A 24484-nucleotide genomic window follows, 5' to 3' on the forward strand; every position below is an offset into this window, starting at 1 on the left:
AATTATTGAAAGAAAGAAAAAAGTCAAGATAAATTGTTCAAACTATGTTTTGTTGTCTCAAGTCTAATTATTTTTCACTGAGAGTATTTTGTATGATTTAACGGTACTTGCATAAGAATTTATGAAGTCAAAGTCAATTTAACATTTGATAGATAATAATGATGTTATAGATAAGGTATTTTCTTATCTCAAACATTTATTTATATATTTTGTGATAAATTTTTTATTAACGTCGATTTAATTATGACTCAATTGTAAGTTGTTATATTTTAATCTTAAGTTAATTATTTTAAAGGTTAATATGTTTTGGTATCCTTTATTTCAATCGATATAATTTAAGGTTGAATGGTTTATTTGGTGATTATCCAGTTCGGTGACTTGTTTTTTGAGCTTGTGCTTAACTATTCAAAGTAGTGTATGATTGACCAGTCTACTTGGTTGTGCGGACTTGCTAGCTGGTTTTATGAGTTGTGGGTTGACGATCCAAATTGTTGTATGGTTGCTCGGTTTGTTTGGTGACCGGTTGATTTGTTGGTTTACTCTTTGAGATGAGATTGACCATTCGAGTTGGTGCATGTCGGTTGGTTTGTTTGATAATTGACCAAACTCATTGGAAAGTGGCTATCTAAGTTGGTCAATGGTCCGACAAACTCGATGATTTACTCTTTGAACTAGCACTTAATATCTGGTTTTAATCACACATCACATGAATAGTTTGATCGTTGGTCAAAAATTGTGATTAACAACTAATTTAATAATTAACTATCTAAATTATAGTTAACTATTCAAATTGTGACTTATTAACTATACACTAATTAAAAGAGTTAACCACTATAAAAAATCAATATTTTTTTTGCCAAATTCAATTTTCGAGAGAACTACTGTGTGAGACAAAAACAAATATTTTCGAGTTAAAAAAGGAGTATATGGATTATTGGTGTTAGATTTAATAAAATTTTAAGTATTTATAAAATTTGGATATTTGGATTATGTTTTGAATATTTTTGTGTGTACTGAATATTAAAAATATTTATATTTTTAATTAAATTTTTGTTATTTAACTTTTTCGTTAATTGATAGATGATATCTCTTAATATTTTTACAAATGTCTAAGAAAAAAAAGCATACAGAAAGAATTCACTTAAAAAAAATATAAATATTTTAAATATTCAGAAAAAAGTTTAATAAAAATTCAATTAAAAGAAATTGAATTTATAAATTATTACAATTTAATTTAATCTATATTTTAAGTAGGAAAATTAAGAAAGAAGTGTGACTAATTATAAAGTACTTAAAATTTAATCTATTCTATCCTTTAACTAGGAAAATTAAGAAGGAAGATTGACTAAATCAGGAGTGTAAAAAGCCATTCCCGGTTTTTCTTTACGGTATTAAAACTAGGCCCAACTTCAACTTTCCATCCGAATCCCGCTAAACCATTCCCTCTCTCCCCTCTCAGGCGTGGTTGCTCGCTACTGCTCATACTGCGACGTGAGTTCATCTCAGAGTTACTCAACTTCATTTCTTTCTCTTCTTCTTTACGCACTATGCTATCTGTCACGCGTTGCTTAACTCTATTAGGGTTTTCATTCGTTCTCTTTCTGCGCTTCTGTATGCTGTGCCGCACTTTCACTAAGGTTGATCTCGATAGCTGCTGAATCAAATAATCTGTGTGTTCGTGTTCTTAAACTCAAATTTATGAAATAAATGCGAATACATCCGTTGTGTAGTGTAGCTATATTGCATACTTTTTTCTTTTATTTTCTCACACGTTTTGGAAGTTAACCTAAGAGGTAAATTCATCCTGTATAATTCATAATGTTTTGCCCTATTATTTGCTTGCTTTGGGATGGTTTCATATGGTAAGATGCCACATCCAGTTTACCTTGCAGGCATATTTGCTTAATCTTTTTTTTTTTTTTTTTTGTTTAAAGAATACGTCAGGGAATTGTGTTAGAATTTCGATGGGTAGATTTTGCTTTGGCCTTACTTTGTGATGGAATGTGACGTTGGAGGCGTATCTGATTCATTCGTGCTGCATACTTGTAAGAGAAGAAGGGTTTGTAAAGCCTGCATTGCTCCGTCCGTTGATATCATGACAGAAACTGAAGCTTTTTTGCCTGTACTGAAATCAAGCGGTTATTATACCAAACCATCTCTGAAGGAATTACTGGCCTGGGAGCTTGTTGAACCTGGTTATTGCGGCCGTGTTTCTGATTTCACTGTTGGGAGATTTGGTTATGGATATGTCAGGTATCTTAACGAAACTGATGTGAGGGGGTTACATATAAATGAAATCGTCAACTTTCGCAGGCATGAGATAGTTGTATACAGTGATGAAAATGATAAGCCTGCAGTTGGTCAGGGCCTTAACAAGGCAGCTGAAGTAGTTTTGGTATTGGACAGTGAAATATTGAAGTCTATGGAGGGCAAGGAAGATGTGCTAGTGAACAAATTAAAACAAATTACAGAGAGACAGGAAGCGCAATTTATTTCCTTTGATCTAGTAACTGGTAAGTGGAAATTCTTAGTTGAACACTTCAGCAGATTTGGGTTTGGAGATGATGATGAGGAAGACATCGTCATGGATGATGCTGAGGTATATGATGTTGAGAAAGAATCGCCATCAAATACCAATGAAGTTGAGCTTTCTCATTCCCTTCCTTCTCATCTTAGGCTTGATCCTGTTAAGATGAGAGAAATGAGATTATTGATGTTTCCAGGTGACGAAGAGGTAGAAGACTTAAGTCATAAATCATCTTCTGACAAGCAGTATGTACGGCCTTTACAAAGTTCTGCTCACGTAATTAACCATCGTTTCACCCCACCAGTTACAAGAAAAACTCCATTTCCATTACTTGAGTATAAACATGGTAATTTTGATTCAAACTCTCCTGGAGGCATTTTGATGGTTCAGCAGCATAAGGGCGTGCCTCTTAGGACAGTTAAATCACAAGGTTTTAATCTTGATCTCAAACATGAAACTCCAGTATCTGGAAACTATGCTCACAATATAGTTGATGCGGGTCTATTTATGGGTAAATCATTTCGAGTTGGTTGGGGACCAAATGGCATTCTTGTACACTCTGGTGCACCTGTAGGAAGCAGTGGTGATCACAGGCTGTTATCATCTGTCATCAATTTGGAGAAAGTTGCTTTTGATAATGTGGTCAGGGATGAAAATAAAAAAGTGAGTGAGGAACTTCTTGAACATGCTTTGGTATCTCCATTAAAGTTTCACAAAGGAATAAACCACGTGATGAAAGAAGTTGAAATTGGTCCCTGCAGGTTGAAACTTCAAAAGCTTGAAGCTAATCGTACGGTCCTGTCTGAGATTTCTCATCAGTACTGTGATCTTATTGAGAGGCAACTGAGTGTTCCTGGGTTATCTTCCTCTACTCGTTTGGGTCTGACGCACCAAGTAATGACCTGGGAATTAATTAGAGTTCTTTTTTCTGATAGAGAAGAAAAGGGTCAAGTAGAATCTTTGGGTGCTGACAATGAGGAAGATATGATGCAGGATATGAAGGAAATTTCACAAGATGTTGACCGAGAAGCACTCCCTTTAATAAGGAGGGCAGAGTTTAGTTATTGGTTACGAGAGAGTGTTTCCTATCATGTTCAAAATCAAATAAGCTCTCTAAATGATTCTGATTATCTGCAACATATTTTTGTTCTATTGACTGGGAGGCAACTGGATGAGGCAGTACAACTGGCTGTGTCCAAAGGAGATGTGAGATTGGCTTGTTTATTAAGTCAGGCTGGTGGTTCTACTGTGAATCGCTCTGATATAGCAAGACAACTTGATATTTGGAGAAATAAAGGGCTGGATTTTAGCTTTATTGAAGAGGAAAGATTGAGACTCTATGAATTGCTTGCAGGAAATATTCATGATGCATTGCATGATATCAAAATTGACTGGAGGAGGTTCTTAGGTTTATTAATGTGGTACAAATTACCACCAAACACTTCATTACCCATTGCTTTTCAGACTTACAAACATTTTCTTGATGAGGGAACGGCTCCGTATCCTGTTCCCCTTTTTATTGATGAAGGAACATTAGAAGAGGTTATCAGTTGGAACTCAGATAAGCACTTTGACATTTCATTTTATCTAATGCTTCTTCATGCTAGTGAAGAGACAAAATTCAGCTTTTTGAAGGCTATGTTTAGTGCATTCTCTTCCTCCCCAGATCCACTTGATTATCACATGATTTGGCATCAACGTGCAGTATTGGAAGCTGTGGGTGTTATCAATTCTAACGATCTTCATATTCTAGACATGTCATTTGTGTCTCAGCTATTGTGCTTAGGGAAATGTCATTGGGCCATATATGTGATCCTTCACTTGCCCCTTCGTGAAGATTATCCGTATCTTCATGTAAATTTGATTCGGGAAATATTGTTCCAATACTGTGAAACTTGGAGTTCAGACGAATCTCAGCAACAGTTCATTGAGGATTTGGGCATTCCCACGGACTGGATGCACGAGGCTTTGGTATGTATCATATTTTCTTGTCTCTTTATTATTTTACAAGTGAAGAATTATAAGTCACCTGCACAATGTCTTGCAGTGCCCTTTTAATTTCACATGTCTCTTGTACTATGGATGATAGATATTGATGGAAATGGAAAGGAATTAGCTGAAAGGGAATAAGTTCCTGTTTGTGCAAGTTTAAAACCAGAATAGAGTGAAATAGTACATCAGGGTACCATTCCCATTATTTTCCCAAAATAACACAATTTGCATTCCCGAAAATTAAGGTGAAATGGGGAGAACTCAATGGGTATTGGAGATTTGGAGTTTCATCCTGTTCCTATATTAATCTTCCAATCCTTGCTCTATTCTGCAAGCACACTGTATATTCTGACTATATTGTTAATTCAGTTTGTATATATATGACATTTTCACTTGGCCAGTGTTTTAAAATCCACAGGATTTATATTTGTTAGAGGACAAAAACTGCTTATTAGATTCACATGGTCACTCATTATGATCAATATATGACTAAAACTGAGTTAAATTGTTGTCCTGATATTCTTTACTGATTAATGGGTTATGCTAATGCTTTAAATGTCAGAGTTTTGTATTTCCTTAAGCGACTCTTCTCGTTGTCTGAACGATTTTGTTATGGTGACCAGGCAACTTATTATAATTACAATCAGGATCACTCGAAAGCCCTTGAGCAATTTCTTCAGTGTGCATATTGGCAGAAAGCTCATACTATTTTTATAACATCGGTCGCTCATAGATTGTTCTTGCAATGTAAGTCTTGTGTGTATCTTGCTTGGTAAAAAACACTATTAAATTCTTGTAAAGGACTCGAGTTTTTTTTCCTGATTATTTCTAGCATATTGTTTAGAGCCTTTACTAATAATCTTTTGCTATTTTTGTGAATCATACATAAGCTAGAATTACTGATTATCTGAACTTCACATAATTGCCCATTTGATCATTGCTGCTTCTTTTCAATAGCAGAAAATGACTAGATTTATTCCTCTTATTTCCAGATAACTGTGTCCTAAATAACTTATTTAATATCTTGTGCAGCAAAACATGCTGAGATATGGAGTATTGCAACTTCCATGGAGGACCATAAATCAGAAATTGAAAACTGGGAGTTGGGAGCTGGAATTTACATTTCATTTTATTTGATGAGAAACACGCTTCAGGGTGATCCCAATTCCATGACCGAATTGGTATGTGAATATCATCCCTCCCATCATTTATGTGAATGGTTGTTATGCGATCCTGTCATAGTTTGATTACGAGGTTTAACTAAAAGATAATTTGTTTGATCCTAAGCTTGTACTGTGGATTGCGATGGTATGAATTTCTACATGATGCAGAAGACAATAATTCCTGTTACCTTGTCATTTGAAATGCTTTTAGTTGTTGCATTGATTACACGGGGCAATCTTCTAAGAGGCTTTAAAACGTGATTTATGAAGTTAGGTAACTGTTGTGAATCTTTCCAATCTGTGTTGAGTGTGGGTCATGAAGCAAAGTTGTTATGGAAGAGGTTGACATCCATGTCATGCATTCTATTTGTATTTGGTTATGTTGTTTGCTAGATCAGGACTCTGAATATTCACATTGTGGTCTCAATTTCTAGAGTTTAGGACCAATTAAAATCATATAATTCTTGTTTCAGGATTCTCTTGAAAATAAAAATGCTGCTTGTCAGGATTTTGTGAGTCAGCTAAATGAATCCCTGGCGGTTTGGGGTGGCAGACTACCTGTTGACGCGAGGTATATATATGTTGTCCTTTCCGGTGCATGGAAAAATGTTTGCAATAACTGCTTGTTTACCTGTTTTTAGTTGGTACAGCTCTGTTTCTGATTTTATAGGTTGACTAATATACTTATCCAAAACTGTTTTTTTGTTGGCCACGGACTTAAAAAGCGGAAAAAAAAAACAAATATGATAACACAGTACTATATTTGCAATTTTACTTGCTAGTTGCTAGTGTTATTGAAGCTGGTTTTACATCATCCAAGCCACACATCTTTAACCCAATAAATTCAGCACCTGTTTGTTTTTACACATTATTTCATTAGCTGACCGTATTTACCGTGTGATTGAACATCCATTTAGAGACATTTTATTTTCCATATTCACGTGTACTACTGATTTTGTAGGGTGGTGTATTCAAGAATGGCAAGCGAGATATGCGATTTACTGCTATCATCTGTTGGTGAGGGTGCAACCCGTGATGAGCAATTTAACTGCTTTGACACTGCTTTCAGTGCTCCCATTCCAGAAGACCAGCGCTCTGGTCACTTGCAGGATGCAGTATATCTTTTTACCAGCTACCTCTTAGAGATATCTAATTAATTTAACAATTTTACCATTTACTCTCAGATATAAAGTCCAATAGAAAATAGAATATCGATGTGTTTGTAAGGCAGGATTTTTATCTGCATATTATTCACGAGATTTGTGCGTTTTTTTAATTTATCTCGGTCTTGTATGATTGATAAGCATGAGATGCCGCTAAATGACATTCATTAATTTTGTTTGTATGGATGGGATACGGTTTTTGCTGTCATTGTCTAACGAGTTTCTACAATGACCTGATTACAGAAAGCTCAGCTGAAATGGAATAAATTGGGAATTATGCATTCAAAAATTTCAAGTGCCACTTTTAAGGTGAAATCTTCACACAAGCCAAATATCAGTATTGTTTGGTAGCATTAACTATATGAAACTATGCGATTATAAATAACATGACATTTCATAGGGGTGTGTGGTGATCTGTCTTTATTTTGTTTGAAATTTTGATATAATCGTTCATTTGAATCTAAATTTAATCTGATAATTCAATAATGAGAGAGAAGACTGAGTCTCTTTTGATGTTATATATTAAATTTTACATATAATTAAACTAAAATATACGGCTATAACTGATTCAATATAAATATAATACACATCTTTTATTTAGTAACAATATAAACTGAAAATCAAACCAAGCCATAATGAAAAAGATGTGATTTGGTCAATTTTCAATTTAATTTATCTTGTAAACTCAATTTGATTTGATTTTAAAGAATTCCACTTTCCAGTTTTGTTGAGCTAGGATGTATAGCTAGTGGACCGAGAAAAGTTAAGAGGAAGTTGATCCATATTTATCATTCGGATGATTAACTCCGCAAGGAGCTTGCAAAAATATAAATTATCTTTAAAATAAAAGAGCTCTTAATATTATATCAAATAATACTTACATATTCTATTTTTTAAATTTTAGTAAGATGTCGCTCACATCCTTAGTTAAATAGACTTTTTAGTCTTTATATTATCCCACTTTTTTCCATGTAGTTTTTTGAATTTTAAAAATTTCAATTCTGTATTAACACATTTCTTCAATGTAGTGTTAGATTTTGAAAGTTCTCCATTTAATGTTAATTCTATTTAGCTTTAACCTCAAATCTATTTAAACTTTATATCAATTATATTTAAAGTGCCTTTATTCAAAGTTTAATCTCAATTATATTTAATTTTAATGTCAATTATATTTAAAATGACTCAACTGTCTTTCTATTAAATTATTTTAATATCATTCAAGAAAATGAGTTTTTTTTTACCAAAATGACAAAATTGAAGAACATACGTAAGTAAATAGGCAAATCTTACAAATTTTATAAAAATAGACAAGTCATCCAAGTTTTATAAAAATGGCAAGTCATGCAAGTTTACTACAACATTGCCTTTCACTCTTCCTTTCCTTATCTTTCCATTCCTACCTCAATCTAAATAAACCCTAGAAGTAGATCATTGGTTATTAAGTCATAAAAATATTTATTTATAAATGATGTACTTAATTAATACATGTTAGATTGATACGAAAAAGAAGCAAGAGAGAAGAGATTGTGCAACACATACAAGAAGTAGAATAATTTATTTAAACCTCAACACAAGTGAACTGAGCTTGTTCCAAAGCTCTTCATACTAACATACATGAATTTCAAAATGAAGTATGAGATATTACATTAAATATTTCAAACACCAAGCAGTAATTTATATTTAATCCCAAAGATCATTGAGTTGTGGCTTGGTGGGTCCAGCGATTAAACGACTCTGATGAATCTGACTTATTTTATTATGATCTTCTTCTGTCAATGCCCAATCAAATATCCTCAAATTTTGGTTCATCCTCTCCTTATCGTAGCTTTTTGGAACAAAAGTGACTCCTTGTTCATACAACCATCTAAGGCAAATTTGAGCTATGGATTTGCCATGAGCATCTGCAATTTCTTTCAGTACATCATTTTCCATCACTTCATTTGGACCCCTGCTTGCACCTTTCCTTAAAGGTGAAAATGCAGTTATGATTATACCATTTGCACTGCAAAACTCTCTCAGTTCCTTTTGTTGCCATGCAAGGTTCATTTCCACCTACAATATTTATTTAATAACAAAAAAACATCAATATGAATTCATCATGAATCTTTCATGTCAACACAGTAAAAAAAAGAAAAAAAAAAGTATTACTTGATTCACCACAGGAAGGATGGTAGCAACAGACAACAGATTCTGAAGTTTCTTTACAGAGAAGTTGCTGACTCCAATAGCTTTAGTGAGGCCAAGCTTTTGACATTCTTCCATGGCTTCCCACACACCCTTCACATCAAAAGGCAAGAGATCTTCTACTTCAATGGGAAAAGAAAACTTTCCAGGTTGAGAACTAAGAGGCCAGTGAATGAGATAGAGATCGAGATACTCCAGTTGAAGAGTTCTGCATCAGAAAAAAGCTTAATTCAGTTTATGTCATTTATATGGCTACTTGTTATGGAGTTCTTCAAAAAAAGGTCTTAAATTGAATTTATATACATTTATATACCTGAGTGATTTGCGCAAAGCTGAAACAACAAGATGAGGATGATTCTCAGTGACCCAAAGCTTTGACGTGACAAAGAGGTCTTGGCGAGAGACAAGGCCAAGTTCAACTGCTTCTTTCAAGGCTTCACCGAGAGCTTGCTCAGAGCCATAGGCAGCAGCAGTGTCAAAGTGTCTGTAGCCTTGTTTTATGGCCTCGATGATTGCTTCCTTTGTGTCTTTCTTGCAGGTGAAATCTGGGGCAGAACCCATTCCGACCACTGGCACCCTCTGTTGGGAAGAGGAGTTTGGAAGCACCAATGTCGGAATTTCGACAGCAACCATTGTAACAATTGCTGATTAACTGGTATAGTTTAGTACTATAATGTAACCAGGAACCAACACTACTTGGTTGTTGCAGTTGATGGAAACTACTGGGCTGGTCACCCTTTTATACTACAAATTTGTCGTTTTTCTGAACTCCAGCTTTGAAATGTCTGCAAACAGAGGTTAGGTGGGATAAGATGAAATCTACCTCCATTCATCACATTCTTATTTTATTCAACAATAGTTGACTTGAGTACTATGTAATTCAGCATAAGAGAGTCTGTCGATTGTTGCATTCATTTATGTTAAGAATAACAAACTTAACTCTACAAAATCGATTTATAAGATAGATTTACACTCATTTATATATTATAATTTGATTTTATTTCTAGTTGATGTAAGACTTCTTAACATGATATCATAATCAAGTTAAAACCTATCTTAGTAAAATTTATAGAAATATTTACGTGTTATCGGACTATTATAGGACCGTCCATTAATATTTAGTCTCACAATGTTATGATAGTATCGAATTACTGTTGTATGAGTATTTACGTATTATCGGACTATTATAGGACCATCCATTAATATTTAGTCTCACAATGTTGTGATAGTATCGAATTACTGTTGAACCATCCATTAATATCTAGTCGATGTTGTAACGGATGGAAAGTCGTATAATAAAATATTGATAATATTTAATTGCGGATTGATTAAAGCAAAAGTCATCTTCAACTATTCAATATTTTGGATTGTTATCTTAATCATGAACCCTATTAATTATAAACAACTGCAGAGGGTCCAGTTGTTGTGTATTATTTTATCTTTAACATTATAAATAATACTAATCAACTACTCAGAATTTGTCCAATTTTAAAGAGATAGGAGGAAGCCTTGTGTCCACCATGTTGGTTGTTGAAACTAAAAACATAATTTGTAAGGTGGAATCTGCCATTATGTGTATACTGATCTGTGGCATCTTTTTATTTTATCTAATATAAGAAACTGACAAATATATACATCACAGAACAGGTGTACAGATTAGAAGTGAAGAGAGAATACAAATAACACGTGTAATGTAATGAAAAAGAAAGAGATAGATTCAAAGAAGATGAAATAAAGATACTCTTTTATGTATATTATAAATAAATACCATATATGTTTAACATTTGCTTGTTTTGAAAATAATATTGTGACTCCAGAAAAGTAAGTCTTGTACATCATTCTTTGACTCAGTCTTAGCAAGTTCAGTTCAGGATTCATCTTTTTGGGAGTTCATTACGTTGTTATTAGGTGTCTCACATGAAGATGAAAACTATGGTGAGCTGAACAGTAGCACGTTAGCAAAGCATGAATCAGACCAAATTAAAAGTCAAGTCTGGTGGCTCTCGCGACAAGACCAAACATAGGATCAAATAAATATCACACCACATCCCCATAATATTTATATATATTTAAACGGATAAATATAACGAATATTATGTTATTTCTTATAATTTTTGTCTCTTATAATAAATATTGTGTTATCAATTTAACTTCATTAAAAAAAAATTGAACTTTCCGTTACAAATTTTATATTAACACAATTCGATAGCAAATTTTATATTAACACCTCAGATCAAAGGTGTGATACAATTGGATTAAGATATAAAACAACTCAAATGACAACAATTTCGAGTTCCATTCCTTTTTAGCTGGTGTATCATAGGATGTCTAAACTCACCAACGGTCGACTGGTAATCCGGGCGACCGTTAAGACCGTTAAGGCGTCGAGATATATTACGATCGTGATATAGCGATCGTATGTGTCGATGGCAATGAACAGTTGTCGAGCGATGTCACGACAGTTCAATATCATGAGCATATAATAATCGACTAGTAACCCAGACGACTGTTAGGAGGTCGAGATATATTGCGATCGCAATATAGCGATCGTATGTGTCGACTGCACTGACCAGTTGTCGAAGCGGATATGTCTGGTCAAATTCGGTCAATTTGAACATATTAAATCTTAATCGTTAGCGCCACAAATCACGGGATTAAATTACCCAGTATCAAACACGATCTAATTGTTGCGTTTTCCAAATGGTCAACTTCTGTAACCTACCGGATTTTTAGGTAAACGGTTTATTTTATCACTTTTAAATACGAAAACAGAAAGAGAAAAAGGTACGTTCTTCTTAAGAGAGATTTATGATTTTCTATTTTGATTGAACTGAGAGAGTTCTACAATTTCCATTTTTTCTGACTTGAGCGTCGGAGTGTCTTCGCAGATACCCACCCCACTCTCCCTGAAACGTGCTGACTAGGAGAAGGACGTGAAGATAAAGACATCCTAAGAAGAGAAGAAGCGACTAATCAGGTTCATATTTAGGTCCCAACTTTTATACTGAAACAGTTGGAAATCAACTTGACATGATAATATTTTCCGCCTGTTATAGATTTTTTAGTCTGAAATGAGCTTAATAGTCCAACGTTAGCACGTTTTCATATAAATTTTCAAAATCTTAATTTATTTTCATGTAATATTAGAATTTTAATGATAAAAAGAAACAGACAAATTAATCTAACAGTCTAACAACTCGGTATACTTAATTATAAAGTTTAATTTATTTTCAATTAACGGATTGAGTTAGCCTTTGCTACCTCTATATTACTCTATGTACTAAGTGAGTATGTTGAAAGAAGAAATTTGTAGTCAAAACATTTGGCAAACTAAAAATCAAAAGCACATGCGCATGGTTTGAAAAAATAAGGTCCGTGTAGAAAATAAATTTCGGGTCAAATAAGAATCATAACCACATGGCTTGTATTTTGAAAAGCATAAAAACTATCCAACATACACATGGACTTAAGTGTCTTTTACTTTCTTTTAAAGGACAACCATTCATTGTACACTTTGTGTTCCTTTTAAAATAACGATACTTTGACAATATTTTTTTGACAACATTTTAATATTGTTTATGTGTTATTTTTGTAATTAGTTCAAAATTACTCCATAATCAATAATAATAATCATAACATCAACATGAACCAATCACAGAATGACATGTATATGGATGGTGTTAAAATATTGTCAAAAAGATAATGTGAAAGTATCATTATTTTTCTTTTAATGCAATCATCTTTATGTTAAAAAAAACAATTAAATTCATTACATTTCAATTGAGTAATTCATGGTTGAAGAAAAAATAAGTATTTTTTCCAATTAACGAAAAAAATTAACAATTAATTTTAACAGAAATAACAACTTTTACTGCGTGTTTATTACTCAATGATTACTCAATAACAGGAATATTATTCAATATTACTCTTACTTAATCTTTAATATTTACGAAACATTAATTTTATCTTTTAACAGGCCATTAATAGATAGTAATAATAGTGGAATATAACTTTTAATAATTTCACCTGCATTCAATTTATCTACGAATTATTAATTTCACGTAAAAATTTTAAACACAATTATTAAAAAAATTAATATAATCAAAAAACAAAAACTACCGTTCAATATTTAAATAAATCCTTTCAAACTCAATCTTGTCAGAGCACACAGGTCCACACAAAAAATTCAGCTATTTTTGTCAAAAGCACGTTATTTTATGATAAAATACATATATGAATTTTAAAATATATAATTAGTGAAAAACAATATCAAATTTCACAAACAACTTATTATCAATGTACTTGAATTTTATCAATATTTTTTTTTTTAGTAATAACTTATTATCAGATACATAGTATATATTTATTATTTACTTTCCTAAATCAATGAGTCATCAGTCAACCATTATTTTACTCGTCGTCACTGTTTAAAAGTTGATATCAGTCGGCACTTTTCAATGGTTGAAAAGTAATAATATAATATTAATTAATTTATTTATAATAGGTTTTGCCACTTAGCCATAGTATTTTTTACATTAGCTGAAGGGTGAAGTTATAATTAGATTTTTATATTTGTCGGCAAAGAAAGAAAATGCTGGAATTTAGTATGAAATTATTAAATTAATGCAAAATTTTGAAGTTGAAGTGTACTTAACACACTAAGTATGTTTATTGACTAAATTAACCCTTTGCTTTGACCAACCACTTCATCATCCATATTTTGATTTTTACCTATTTAAAATTACATTATATTGATTTATCTTTTTGAAATATTTTGCTTTGAACTAAGTATTTCACACTTTGTAATAGCTAAATTACATGTATTTTTAGCTCTCCCATGAACATTAACATCGAAGATGAGGCATATGATAAATGTTAATATTCTCACATTATTTCCATAGTAAGAATACAATTGAGATAAAAAGAGAAAAACATTATCCAGAAATGAATTCGTAGTTTCATTTCTCTAAAACAAAATGACAAAAGTTGATTCAAAAGCAACACGAAGTTTAAATTGAAATCTCAGAGGCAAATTCAACGTTTGAGTTGCCAAATTTATATTTCATCGTCCCAAAGATCATTGAGTTGGGGTTTGGTGGGTCCATTGATCAAACGATTTTGATATATTTCACTAATTTTGTGAAGATCGTCTTTGGTTAACTTCCAATCAAATATCTGAAGGTTTTGGTTCATCCTTCCCTTATCGTAGCTCTTTGGCACGAAGGTGACTCCTTGTTCATACAACCATCTCAGAGAAACTTGAGCTATAGTCTTACCATGAGCCTCTGCAATCTCTTTCAGCATTTCATTCTCCATCACTTCATTTGCTCCCTTACTTGCACCTTTCCTCAGAGGAGAAAATGCAGTTATGATTATCCCATTTTCACTGCAGAACTCTCTCAGCTTCTTCTGCTGCCATGCAAGATTCATCTCCACCTGTTCAATATCAAATAAACATCAATTCATCTTATCAACAATCATTCAAAAAAATTACTCAAAAACAAGATTGATCATTACTTGATTCACCACAGGACGGATGGTAGCAACAGACAGCAAATTCTCAAGTTTCTTCACAGAAAAGTTGCTCACACCAATGGCTCGTGTGAGACCAAGCTTTTGACACTCTTCCATGGCTTCCCACACACCCTTCACATCAAAAGGCAAAAGATCTGAAACCTCGATTGGAAATGAGAATTTTCCAGGTTGAGAACTGATGGGCCAGTGAATGAGATAGAGATCGAGATACTCCAGTTGAAGAGTTCTGAACAACAGCAAAACAAAAAAGAAAATCAATATATTTTCATAATATTAAGATTAAGTTAAGTTTAACTCAACTCAAATCGATGTGGGACTTTTAACGTATAATCGATAACCACTTGTTATTAGATTGCGTTCAATAATGACCTGAGTGATTTGCGCAAGGCTGAAACAACGAGATGAGGATGATTTTCAGTGACCCAAAGCTTGGAAGTGACGAAGAGATCTTGACGAGAGACAAGACCAAGTTGAATTGCTTCTTTGAGAGCTTCTCCAAGAGCCTGTTCGGAGCCATAAGCAGCAGCAGTGTCAAAGTGTCTGTAACCCTGCTTTATGGCCTCGATGATTGCTTCCTTTGTGTCTTTCTTGCAGGTGAAATCTGGGGCAGAACCCATTCCGACCACTGGCACCCTCTGTTGGGAACTAGAGTTTGGAAACACCAACGTAGGAATTTCGACAGCAGCCATTGCAAAAAGTGCTGATTTTTTCTTGTATAGTAGTACTATGGTGTGATCAAGAAGCACCGCTTTGTGAACTTAGCTATAAGGTTGTCGCCTTTTTATACTGCAAAAGTGTTACGTCTACTCCAAATTTTTTGGCAGACTTTCAATTGGAAGGTAGGTGGGTTATACTCAGCTCTGCCACCATCCTTTTGTATTCTTTATTTTAATCTATAAAGATCAAATTTGCTTAGTTAAATTGGGATGGATGAAAAGTTTTCCTTTATCTACTTTTTATTTTCCGTAGGAAACATCAATTTCATTTCAAGTTCTTCTAGTTATTAAACATATAAATGTCTTTATCATACACTTCATTCAAATTTGTTAAGAGAAACTAACATCTTCCAGTGTACCTAAATATCTAAATTAAGAAAAATTATACTTTCACATTCATAAATTTTTTTTTTATATTTGTTTGATATTTTTTATTTTATTATTTACTTTTTTCTTTAAAATGTATAAAAATTTATTTTAATGTAGTAGTTGGTAGGTGGGTTTGGATGGATGTTAAGTTGTGATTCTAACTAAATAAGTTTTTCTACACCATTCTTTGACTCATTCTCGTAACCTTTTTGTTTTCTTATAATTTTCTTTGGCGGCTCGCAAAAGATGGTTAAGTTTTATCCTTTGTAATTCGGACAAATATCTTTCACATGGTTGTATACAATAATATAGTTTACTTTCAATAAAATATACTTGGAAAAATATTATTTGACACCAATAATTTATATTAAAAAGTAAAATGATCATAATAAAAATATCTTTTTTTATATTTATAAAAAAGTAAATAAAAAATAATGAAAAATAGTACATGAGTGTAAAAGCGTTTTCGAGTATCATTATGTTTTGGTTTTTAGTATCATGATAAGATGATTGCTGAAGAAAAATTCCACCTAGTGTCACCACAAATTTTTTGATGACAGAAGATATTGGACTGCTGATAAACAAAGTAATAACATGTTGCTCATGGTGTTATTAAAAAGGTGAGCTTGTGAGGGAACATGTATTAAAATTTAGGTTTAATTCCTATTTTGGTTCCATTTTTCGTAGGGTCTGTTCAAATTGGTCCTACTTTTTTTCAAAAGTTCACTAAGATCCCACTTTTCGCAAAAACGGTGCAAGTTAGTCCTTTTTGGTTACGGCGTTAAAAAACTAACGGCACAGCTGCCCAGCTGGAAGAAAACTGATGAGCTGTACATTTTTTTGTTGACGTGGCACTCTACATGGCAATCACCCATCGCATCTTGCAATTGCAACCTTCAACCTCTGCCCCAACTCTCTTCCTCCCATATGCCCATGGCGTTCCTTCTCATCACCACCTTCTCCTTCTCCTCCTTCTCTTCCTCCTTCTTCCACCCTTTCAATTCCACCTTCCTTTTTTTCCCAATCTCTCTCTGTCTTCTCAATTCTAACCCTAACCTCACCTCTTTCGAAATCTCCAAACTTCAAAAACCGCAAAATATAGTCTGAGAGAACCATCACCCCTGTTCAAACCCATCAATTATTTTCCACTGGGTCACGCTTTCACTCCCAAATTTCCGATTTTTCTATCTGTTTATCGCCTTATTCGCCTTATTCGCCGTCTCTTCCCGCCATTGCCATTGCCATTGCTTCTTCTCTTTTCTGTTCCTACAAACTCAGATTTGGCGTGAAATGGACTTTATGGATACACGTGCACACCCTTCAAACAAAATTACCGCTACTTTTTATTTAATAATTATTTACATTGAATAAAGCTAATTATTGAATATAGAAAACACTCTAATCTAACTTTAGGAACAACTCCCATTAAGAAGTTATGAATACCATACCACTTGAAGTCAGAGGCTACCTTCTCAGAAAATGGAACTCTCTGCCAATATGGAGAGGTCTCATTGTACTGTAAGTAAAGTTCATTATCCTTTGCTGTCCAAGAACCCACTTGGTCAGAGTTTGAATCTAAAGAAGCAGCATCCCATGCTTTGCTAGAATTGTTACTCAGTGTTCTAGATAGCTTATCACTTCCACTGTCCTCACTCCAGGAATCAGATTCAGCTCCTTCACTATCCTCTTTCCCAAGCCTATATATACAAGAATAACATGGCTCACACCATTTTGTTGAAATATTCAGTACATAAGCACAACTGTTTTGTTTCTGCATACCTAGAAGCTGCTGCAACCGCTTTGCTACTGTAGATTTGGATGGCAGACAAATATGGAACATGGTATTGCATAGTGTCACCATTTTCAAACATCATAGGAGTTCCAACACCATATGCACTCCAGTCATAGTAGCAGTCCCAAAGATCTTTCAGATTGAAGTATTCAACTGTGTCTTTTCCAAGTGGGTTCTTGGACAGCAAAGGATAATGAACTTTACTTACAGTACAATGAGACCTCTCCATATTGGCAGAGAGTTCCATTTTCTGAGAAGGTAGCCTCTGACTTCAAGTGGTATGGTATTCATAACTTCTTAATGGGAGTTGTTCCTAAAGTTAGATTAGAGTGTTTTCTATATTCAATAATTAGCTTTATTCAATGTAAATAATTATTAAATAAAAAGTAGCGGTAATTTTGTTTGAAGGGTGTGCACGTGTATCCATAAAGTCCATTTCCCGCCAAATCTGAGTTTGTAGGAACAGAAAAGAGAAGAAGCAATGGCAATGGCAATGGCGGGAAGAGACGGCGAATAAGGCGAATAAGGCGAATAAGGCGATAAACAGATAGAAAAATCGGAAATTTGGGAGTGAAAGCGTGACCCAGTGGAAAATAATTGATGGGTTTGAACAGGGGTGATGGTTCTCTCAGACTATATTTTGCGGTTTTTGAAGTTTGGAGATTTCGAAAGAGGTGAGGTTAGGGTTAGAATTGAGAAGACAGAGAGAGATTGGGAAAAAAAGGAAGGTGGAATTGAAAGGGTGGAAGAAGGAGGAAGAGAAGGAGGAGAAGGAGAAGGTGGTGATGAGAAGGAACGCCATGGGCATATGGGAGGAAGAGAGTTGGGGCAGAGGTTGAAGGTTGCAATTGCAAGATGCGATGGGTGATTGCCATGTAGAGTGCCACGTCAACAAAAAAATGTACAGCTCATCAGTTTTCTTCCAGCTGGGCAGCTGTGCCGTTAGTTTTTTAACGCCGTAACCAAAAAGGACTAACTTGCACCGTTTTTGCGAAAAGTGGGATCTTAGTGAACTTTTGAAAAAAAGTAGGACCAATTTGAACAGACCCTACGAAAAGTGGGACCAAAATAGGAATTAAACCTAAAATTTACAACGTTATTTTAGGTCAAATCTGATTTTGACGAGACGGTGACAATTTTATATTTATTTGACACAGAATAAAATAGTTTTAAAATAGTAAAAAATTTTCAAGAAAAATAGAGAATAAAAAATTAAAATAGTAGATTAAATAAATGTAAAAATTTTATATATGTCAAGGTATTATTTTTTTTATTTTGATTTCAGGTAGATTGGATCTTTGACATCCCAAAATATAGTAACCACATCATATAGTTTTGGAGTCAACATTCCCAATAAAGAGAATAGTTAGAGTATGACTTGCAATTAAATACGGAATTACAGTCATCCAAAATATAATACAAAGTTTTAAACTTAGACATTTTAGAGTATTTAATCTCCAAAGGTTTAAATATCTAAATCCTAAGTAGACTGTCCAGCAGCATCATTCTCCTCCAGCTCTTGCTCCAAGGAAACCTCCTCGACAACATCTGCTCCCATCCAAGTGGATGATCATCGCAAAGAAAAACATACACAAACAGCACACAACACAGAAGCAAGGGTGAGCTAGATAAACAGGCAATAATCATACTGTTCAATCAATTAATAATCATCATGCTTAGTACATATAAAACAGTTAATACATAACACTTTAAACCATGACTCAAACACTCACACGACTCATCCGGATTTGTATAACTATCGAACTATTGGTCTTCTTTGCACTTGCGTAGTTCAGCTGGCACTCCCCAACACTATGCAAGGTAAATCCCCCAATCTGTCTATGTCTAAACTCTAAGACTATAGACGAGGACCTCTCTCTACTCTCACCACTTACACTGCTCTCCTCTATCTGAGTATGAACAGTGCTTCGAGTGTAGGGATAGACATACCAGTTCAAAGCTCCATACAGTTATACAGAACAACATCAACACCCCACACAACCACTTTCAGTCATCTCACCCTGAGATGTCCAATTCATACTCACATACATCATTATAGTTCACAACCACATTATTTCCAACCACTCATACCTCATACATAATGTACATGAAAATCTGTTAAGCAAACAATATTAATCATACATTCATATACTTTCCACATAAATCTCATCATACTATGCATTCCAAACATCCCACATACAAGACAATCTGTTAAACAAACAACATTAATCAATCCAATACACATTACCATACAATAACAGTCCCAAGAGAACCACTAAACAACTCATAACCCCGTAACTCATACTTAGACAAAGAAAATGGCTTTGAGACCATCACCAACAGTTCCGAAAGGGTTCAAAACCTCCAAAACGACTTAAGAAACGTCCAAAACGGACATCCGGAACCCCAAAAACTATCAAAAACAAAGACAAAACAATTTTCTGCTAATACCTCGCGCCCGGGCGCCACAGTAGGGGTGCTGGGCGCGACTTTTTGCTGGATTCCCGTGCCTGGGCGCCACCAGGGGGCGCCGGGCGCGAACCAGAAGTCGTCCAGCCCCATACCAGTTGACAGCAACCATTTTGCACCTGTTTTGATCAGTCTGATGACTCTAACAAGTCACAATTGACTTACCTAAGTTATCCCAACAACCCAAATGTACTCAAAATCCTTACTTCCCAAAATCACTACCTCACTTCCTCTCAAAGTGACCCAAAACTCTACCAGCTTGTTCAAAACAGTGTATACTTTCTTTACTTTCCACTTGATCACCCCTCCAACAGAATACATACATCAACATACCAATCTCAACTATCATCTCAGCCCAACCACATCCACAATCATAAATTTCCAGCATACAATTCATGCAGCAAATATCAAAATACAATTTCAACCCATAGAAAAGGATCTAGCTCCCCTTACCTCGGAGTTGAACTACCAAGCTCACAAGAACGCTCCTTTATAATGTCTCACACACGAAAATTCCACCACACCCAGTCGGAACGGAGAAAACGTTCGGTAGAAATGAAGCTCCCTACGCCACGAACGCTTGAGCAGTGCCTATCTCGAATTCTTACGGTTCAGAGAGTTGGAAATCTAGAGAGAAGACAGAGAGAGCTTTAGGGCACAAGAGTTTAGAGAGAGAAAAGAAATGAGGTTCAAGGAAGAGAATGGGTTCTGAAGAGCCCCTCCTAAGGTCAAGTTGGCCTTAGTCTGATGGGCCTGGCTGCCCCACATAAAGCCCAAAGGCCCTTTGTTAAATTTACAGGTCCTCACAGGATTGACAGCCAATAATTTTAAATAAATTTTTTTATTTCAATATTAAGTTTATCACTATACATTTAAACGTATGGTTTGTTTTAAAGATATATTTGTCATAATTTTATTTTTAAAAAAGTTTCACAATAAAAATAGAAAAAATATTTAAATTTCAATTTCTGAACAAACATATTTAATAGAAAGAAATCTATTACTATATATATTATTAAATGTTTAATGAAATAAATTATATTAACTTAACTATCGCAATAAAATAAGTTACCAAACCACAATAGAAAAAGAATCGAGGAAGAAAATTCCGTATTTGAAATATACAAAACTTAAGTTACCTACGTTAAAACGTCGTCGTTTTTATTCTATCAGCATTGTGTTGAAATAGTGGGTAGCTAGGTTTCGCTTTCCAAATGTTCTGCACGATCACCAGTTGCTATTGTTGACTATGATCACACACTTATTGGATATAAAATTCTTGACAGAGAGTTGCTGTATTTAGGGTTGAAAAATTCATGTATAAAATATTTTTTATTAATAATTTTGGCATGAAAATAAATATATAATAAGATATAGGGACTGATATTTTATGTTGAATGAGTCAACCTCTATCTATGCTTTCTTTAAAATTGACAATGAGAGATTTTGTATTGTTACATCTAATATTATAATCAGCTAGGCCTCGTTTAATTATTCTATTAATTTATTCTTTTAAATTACTATATATTTATATGTAATTATTAAATTAATTATCTACAAAAAACAAAATACGCACGTATTTTCACTACATAAAAATACCTAAAACTAAACTGAAAGGAAAATCATTTCATTTAAAGACTGAAAGTGACAACAAGAAAACGATACTGAGTTGGCAAACTTGAATTCAAAATTCATAGTTTTCATTTTCTTTACAAGTTGTGGAATTTTTTTTATTCCACATGGAGATTGATTGTTTTAAATGGAATTTGAATATTAAAAATTACATGTTAAAATATAATTAACCACTTTATCGAATATTTTTCTGTAATTAATATAAACATTAATAAAGTTATAAGAAGTAAATAATATATTATGGGCGGCTTCTGACTACTAAACTGACTTTAAGTAACTCAGGAAGTCTATACTCTATCAAACAGCACATGGAAAAATCAATTCTGTCACTATGACTTTCTCACTTTTTAAAATCAAAATTTTGCAGGAAAATATTGGATAATATTGTATATTATATATATAATAGTCATATTTTAGAATAATTTTCATTTTTTCAAAGTTTAAAAAAAAGAATTTAATTTACTACTAAGTAATTTTTTTTCAAAGTTTGATGAAAATGGTTGGAAAAAATTAACTTATATATACATATGTTTTGTAAGATGTACTTTTATCATATAAATTATTACTTTTGAAAGTTTTTTTTTTAACATGTTAAATTAAATAAATACCCATTTATGTGTTATCAAGAAGTTGGTACTAGTGAACTGGATTTGACCATTTAAAGTTAAATATCAACCATTAGCAAGAGATTTGGATGAATGTGACAGGCAATATATTCATCTTTGTTGAGAAGAAAAAAGGGTGTTGCTCCCTCCACCCCCACACATCTCTTCCTCCACCCCCCCTTTACTATTTTGCCCCTTCCTCCACCTTTCCTTTACTATTTTGCCCCTCAGTAAAATTTTATTTTTAAAATTGTTGTTTTTTAATTTTATTCATTTATAGCATATTTCACTGATAACCTACGTAGTTTCTTGTATGAGTAAAATATTTTTCTATAAAGCTTGGTGATCGTGAAAAGAATTATCAAACAATCTTCTTCTTGTTCTCGGTGCAGTTCGTGGTGCAGTGCGTTTATGGTGTAGTGTCCTTGTCGTGGTTCCTCTACAGGTACGTAGTCATAATCCTTCCAATAATCCTAAACCCTAAATCCTTCCATACTTCCAATAATCCTTTTAATATCCAAGCCTATAATCCTTGCATGAGCCGCAAAACGTAGTAAAATAAAAACGAAACGTAAAAGGAACACTGCCTATGGACGGATGACATCCTTCAACGGATGTCAACATCCGTTTAAGGCAAAACGGATGTCGACATCCGTTTAAGGCAAAACGGATGTCGACATCCGTTTTGCCTTCAACGGATGTTGACATCCGTTGAAGGATGTCATCCGTCCAGAGGCAGTGTTCCTTTTACGTTTCGTTTTTATTTTATTTGTTTATTTTATTTACAGTAATTTATATTTAAATTTATAATTTTAAATGTTATATATGGTTAGTTTTTAAACGTAATAATTTTGTTAAAATATGAATTTGTTAAAATATGAATTTGTTATAGGTGGAGAAGAAGCTTAACGGAAGAGAGAAAGGTAAACGAAAATGGAAGAGAGGAAGAGGTGCAGAGGGAAGTAAATCAGAAGTTTTAAATAAATTAAAATATTAAAATAATAAAAATAAAAAATTTTAACTTTTGAGGATATAATTGTCATTTTAGAAGGATATAATTGACATTTTAGAAAATTGGGGAGGTGGAGGAAGAGACGTGTGGGGGTGGAGGGAGTAACACCCAAGAAAAAATTGTTTACTTCAACTGGAGATCCATAGGCCCATTTCCTAACATACATTTTTGAAATCCAAAATTCATTAGTTGTCGTAAGGATTGGATAAATTTTTGATTGGGATGATTTTACATGCAATTCAAAGATAATAAGATTGTAAGTTTTTTTATTTTTACCTTATTTTAACTTTTGAAAATAACATTGGACTATTATAAGATATTTATTAAAAATATATATATATATATATATAAGTGAGAGATAAATCTTCGTCACTTCTAACTAAAAACTTTTAAAAAATCTATCTTCATTTTTCTAAATTTTATTCGATATAAAACTTAACTTACACTTAATAAGCTCCCAAAAACTAATAATATTATATGAAAAAGAAACAAAGTGCAAAAAACCAAATTCATAAAAGAAAAATTTTCATTGAAATGTGTATATACCAATCCAAATGTCACCGAAGGCACTCCAACAAGACTTATTTAATAAATCTCAATAATTTTATTAAATTTTTTAAATAGTCATTAAATATTTTTTAATAACATATATCTAAAAGACATTTCTTATTTAAACATTATAAATGACACAGCTGAAACTTATATTTACTTTTATATATATATATATATATTAATTATTCTTTTATTAGCAGTTTTTCAATCTAATAAAATATTGTCATCTATCAAAAGACTTTGAATAACCAATTTATAAGCAAGCTAGTTGGATTATCCACTTATAAGCAAGTATGGTTGAATGATCAACTTACAAGCAAGTCTGGTTGAATGACCAACTTACAAACAAGCAAATCCAACCGAATGACCAACTTACAAGCAAACAACCTCAATCGGTCAAACGATATAAGAGTTCGGACTAACGACCAAATTCATCTTAAAAGTCTACCGTTCGATAGAACCCAACCACAAGAATGATAAGAAACATCTCTAAGGTTAAATCAAAATTTAAAAATTGGAAAAACTTATGTACATTCCTAACCCAAATATATCATACGGTGGACCCCAACAAAGACCCATTACTAAAATCTTGATATCTTATTATATCATTTAAATATCTTTTAATAACATGTCTCTAACATATACATATTCATTGTTTAAACTACACAAATAACATAGGAGCCCGATATCCGAAGAGAACAAAATAAAATACAAGGATATATAAATCCCAAAAATAACATTAAAAACTAACAAAATCTAAACAACCTAAAATA

The 24484-nt window shown here is 33.2% G+C and overlaps 3 protein-coding genes across 5 annotated transcripts; 1 reads left to right on the plus strand and 2 right to left on the minus strand.

The window, feature by feature from the left end:
- The first annotated feature begins 1351 nt into the window (after positions 1-1351).
- SAR3 (SUPPRESSOR OF AUXIN RESISTANCE 3) lies at positions 1352-7027 on the plus strand. 3 transcript variants are annotated; one of them, XM_088096715.1, is made up of 6 exons: positions 1352-1491; positions 1935-4498; positions 5143-5266; positions 5552-5700; positions 6156-6253; positions 6644-7027. In XM_088096715.1, the coding sequence occupies exons 2-6, from the start codon at positions 1997-1999 to the stop codon at positions 6837-6839; spliced, it is 3069 nt and encodes a 1022-aa protein (XP_087952841.1). In that variant the 5' UTR covers positions 1352-1491; positions 1935-1996; the 3' UTR covers positions 6840-7027. The 3 variants fall into 3 exon arrangements, with proteins under 3 accessions (XP_087952841.1, XP_087952847.1, XP_087952845.1); XM_088096721.1 differs by having other exon boundaries at positions 6189-6253; XM_088096719.1 differs by lacking the exon at positions 1352-1491 and adding an exon at positions 1498-1637.
- A 1342-nt stretch (positions 7028-8369) lies between these two features.
- On the minus strand, positions 8370-9760 carry LOC124842404 (NAD(P)H-dependent 6'-deoxychalcone synthase). Its single transcript, XM_047318877.2, has 3 exons — positions 9343-9760; positions 8994-9237; positions 8370-8897 (listed from the first exon to the last, which is right to left on the minus strand). The coding sequence occupies exons 1-3, from the start codon at positions 9660-9662 to the stop codon at positions 8526-8528; spliced, it is 936 nt and encodes a 311-aa protein (XP_047174833.1). The 5' UTR covers positions 9663-9760; the 3' UTR covers positions 8370-8525.
- Positions 9761-13893: 4133 nt separating this feature from the next.
- On the minus strand, positions 13894-15403 carry LOC148204751 (NAD(P)H-dependent 6'-deoxychalcone synthase-like). The gene is made up of 3 exons (XM_088096729.1): positions 14934-15403; positions 14547-14790; positions 13894-14465 (listed from the first exon to the last, which is right to left on the minus strand). The coding sequence occupies exons 1-3, from the start codon at positions 15251-15253 to the stop codon at positions 14085-14087; spliced, it is 945 nt and encodes a 314-aa protein (XP_087952855.1). The 5' UTR covers positions 15254-15403; the 3' UTR covers positions 13894-14084.
- Between the last annotated feature and the right edge of the window lie 9081 nt (positions 15404-24484).

This window comes from Vigna umbellata, chromosome 1, assembly GCF_029865625.1.
Source record: "Vigna umbellata cultivar VRB3 chromosome 1, Vumbellata_1.0, whole genome shotgun sequence".
In the NCBI taxonomy this organism is placed as follows: Eukaryota; Viridiplantae; Streptophyta; class Magnoliopsida; order Fabales; family Fabaceae; genus Vigna; species Vigna umbellata.

Coding starts and splice junctions, on each gene's coding strand:
- SAR3 (XM_088096715.1), top strand. CDS start 1,997: ATGGAATGTGACGTTGGAGGCGTATCTGATTCATTCGTGCTGCATACT. Junction 5,701..6,155: donor CCAATTCCATGACCGAATTG/GTATGTGAATAT, acceptor TTCTTGTTTCAG/GATTCTCTTGAAAATAAAAA. Junction 6,254..6,643: donor AGACTACCTGTTGACGCGAG/GTATATATATGT, acceptor CTGATTTTGTAG/GGTGGTGTATTCAAGAATGG.
- LOC124842404 (XM_047318877.2), bottom strand. CDS start 9,662: ATGGTTGCTGTCGAAATTCCGACATTGGTGCTTCCAAACTCCTCTTCC. Junction 9,238..9,342: donor GCTTTGCGCAAATCACTCAG/GTATATAAATGT, acceptor TTTCTGATGCAG/AACTCTTCAACTGGAGTATC. Junction 8,898..8,993: donor TCCTTCCTGTGGTGAATCAA/GTAATACTTTTT, acceptor TAAATATTGTAG/GTGGAAATGAACCTTGCATG.
- LOC148204751 (XM_088096729.1), bottom strand. CDS start 15,253: ATGGCTGCTGTCGAAATTCCTACGTTGGTGTTTCCAAACTCTAGTTCC. Junction 14,791..14,933: donor GCCTTGCGCAAATCACTCAG/GTCATTATTGAA, acceptor GCTGTTGTTCAG/AACTCTTCAACTGGAGTATC. Junction 14,466..14,546: donor TCCGTCCTGTGGTGAATCAA/GTAATGATCAAT, acceptor GATATTGAACAG/GTGGAGATGAATCTTGCATG.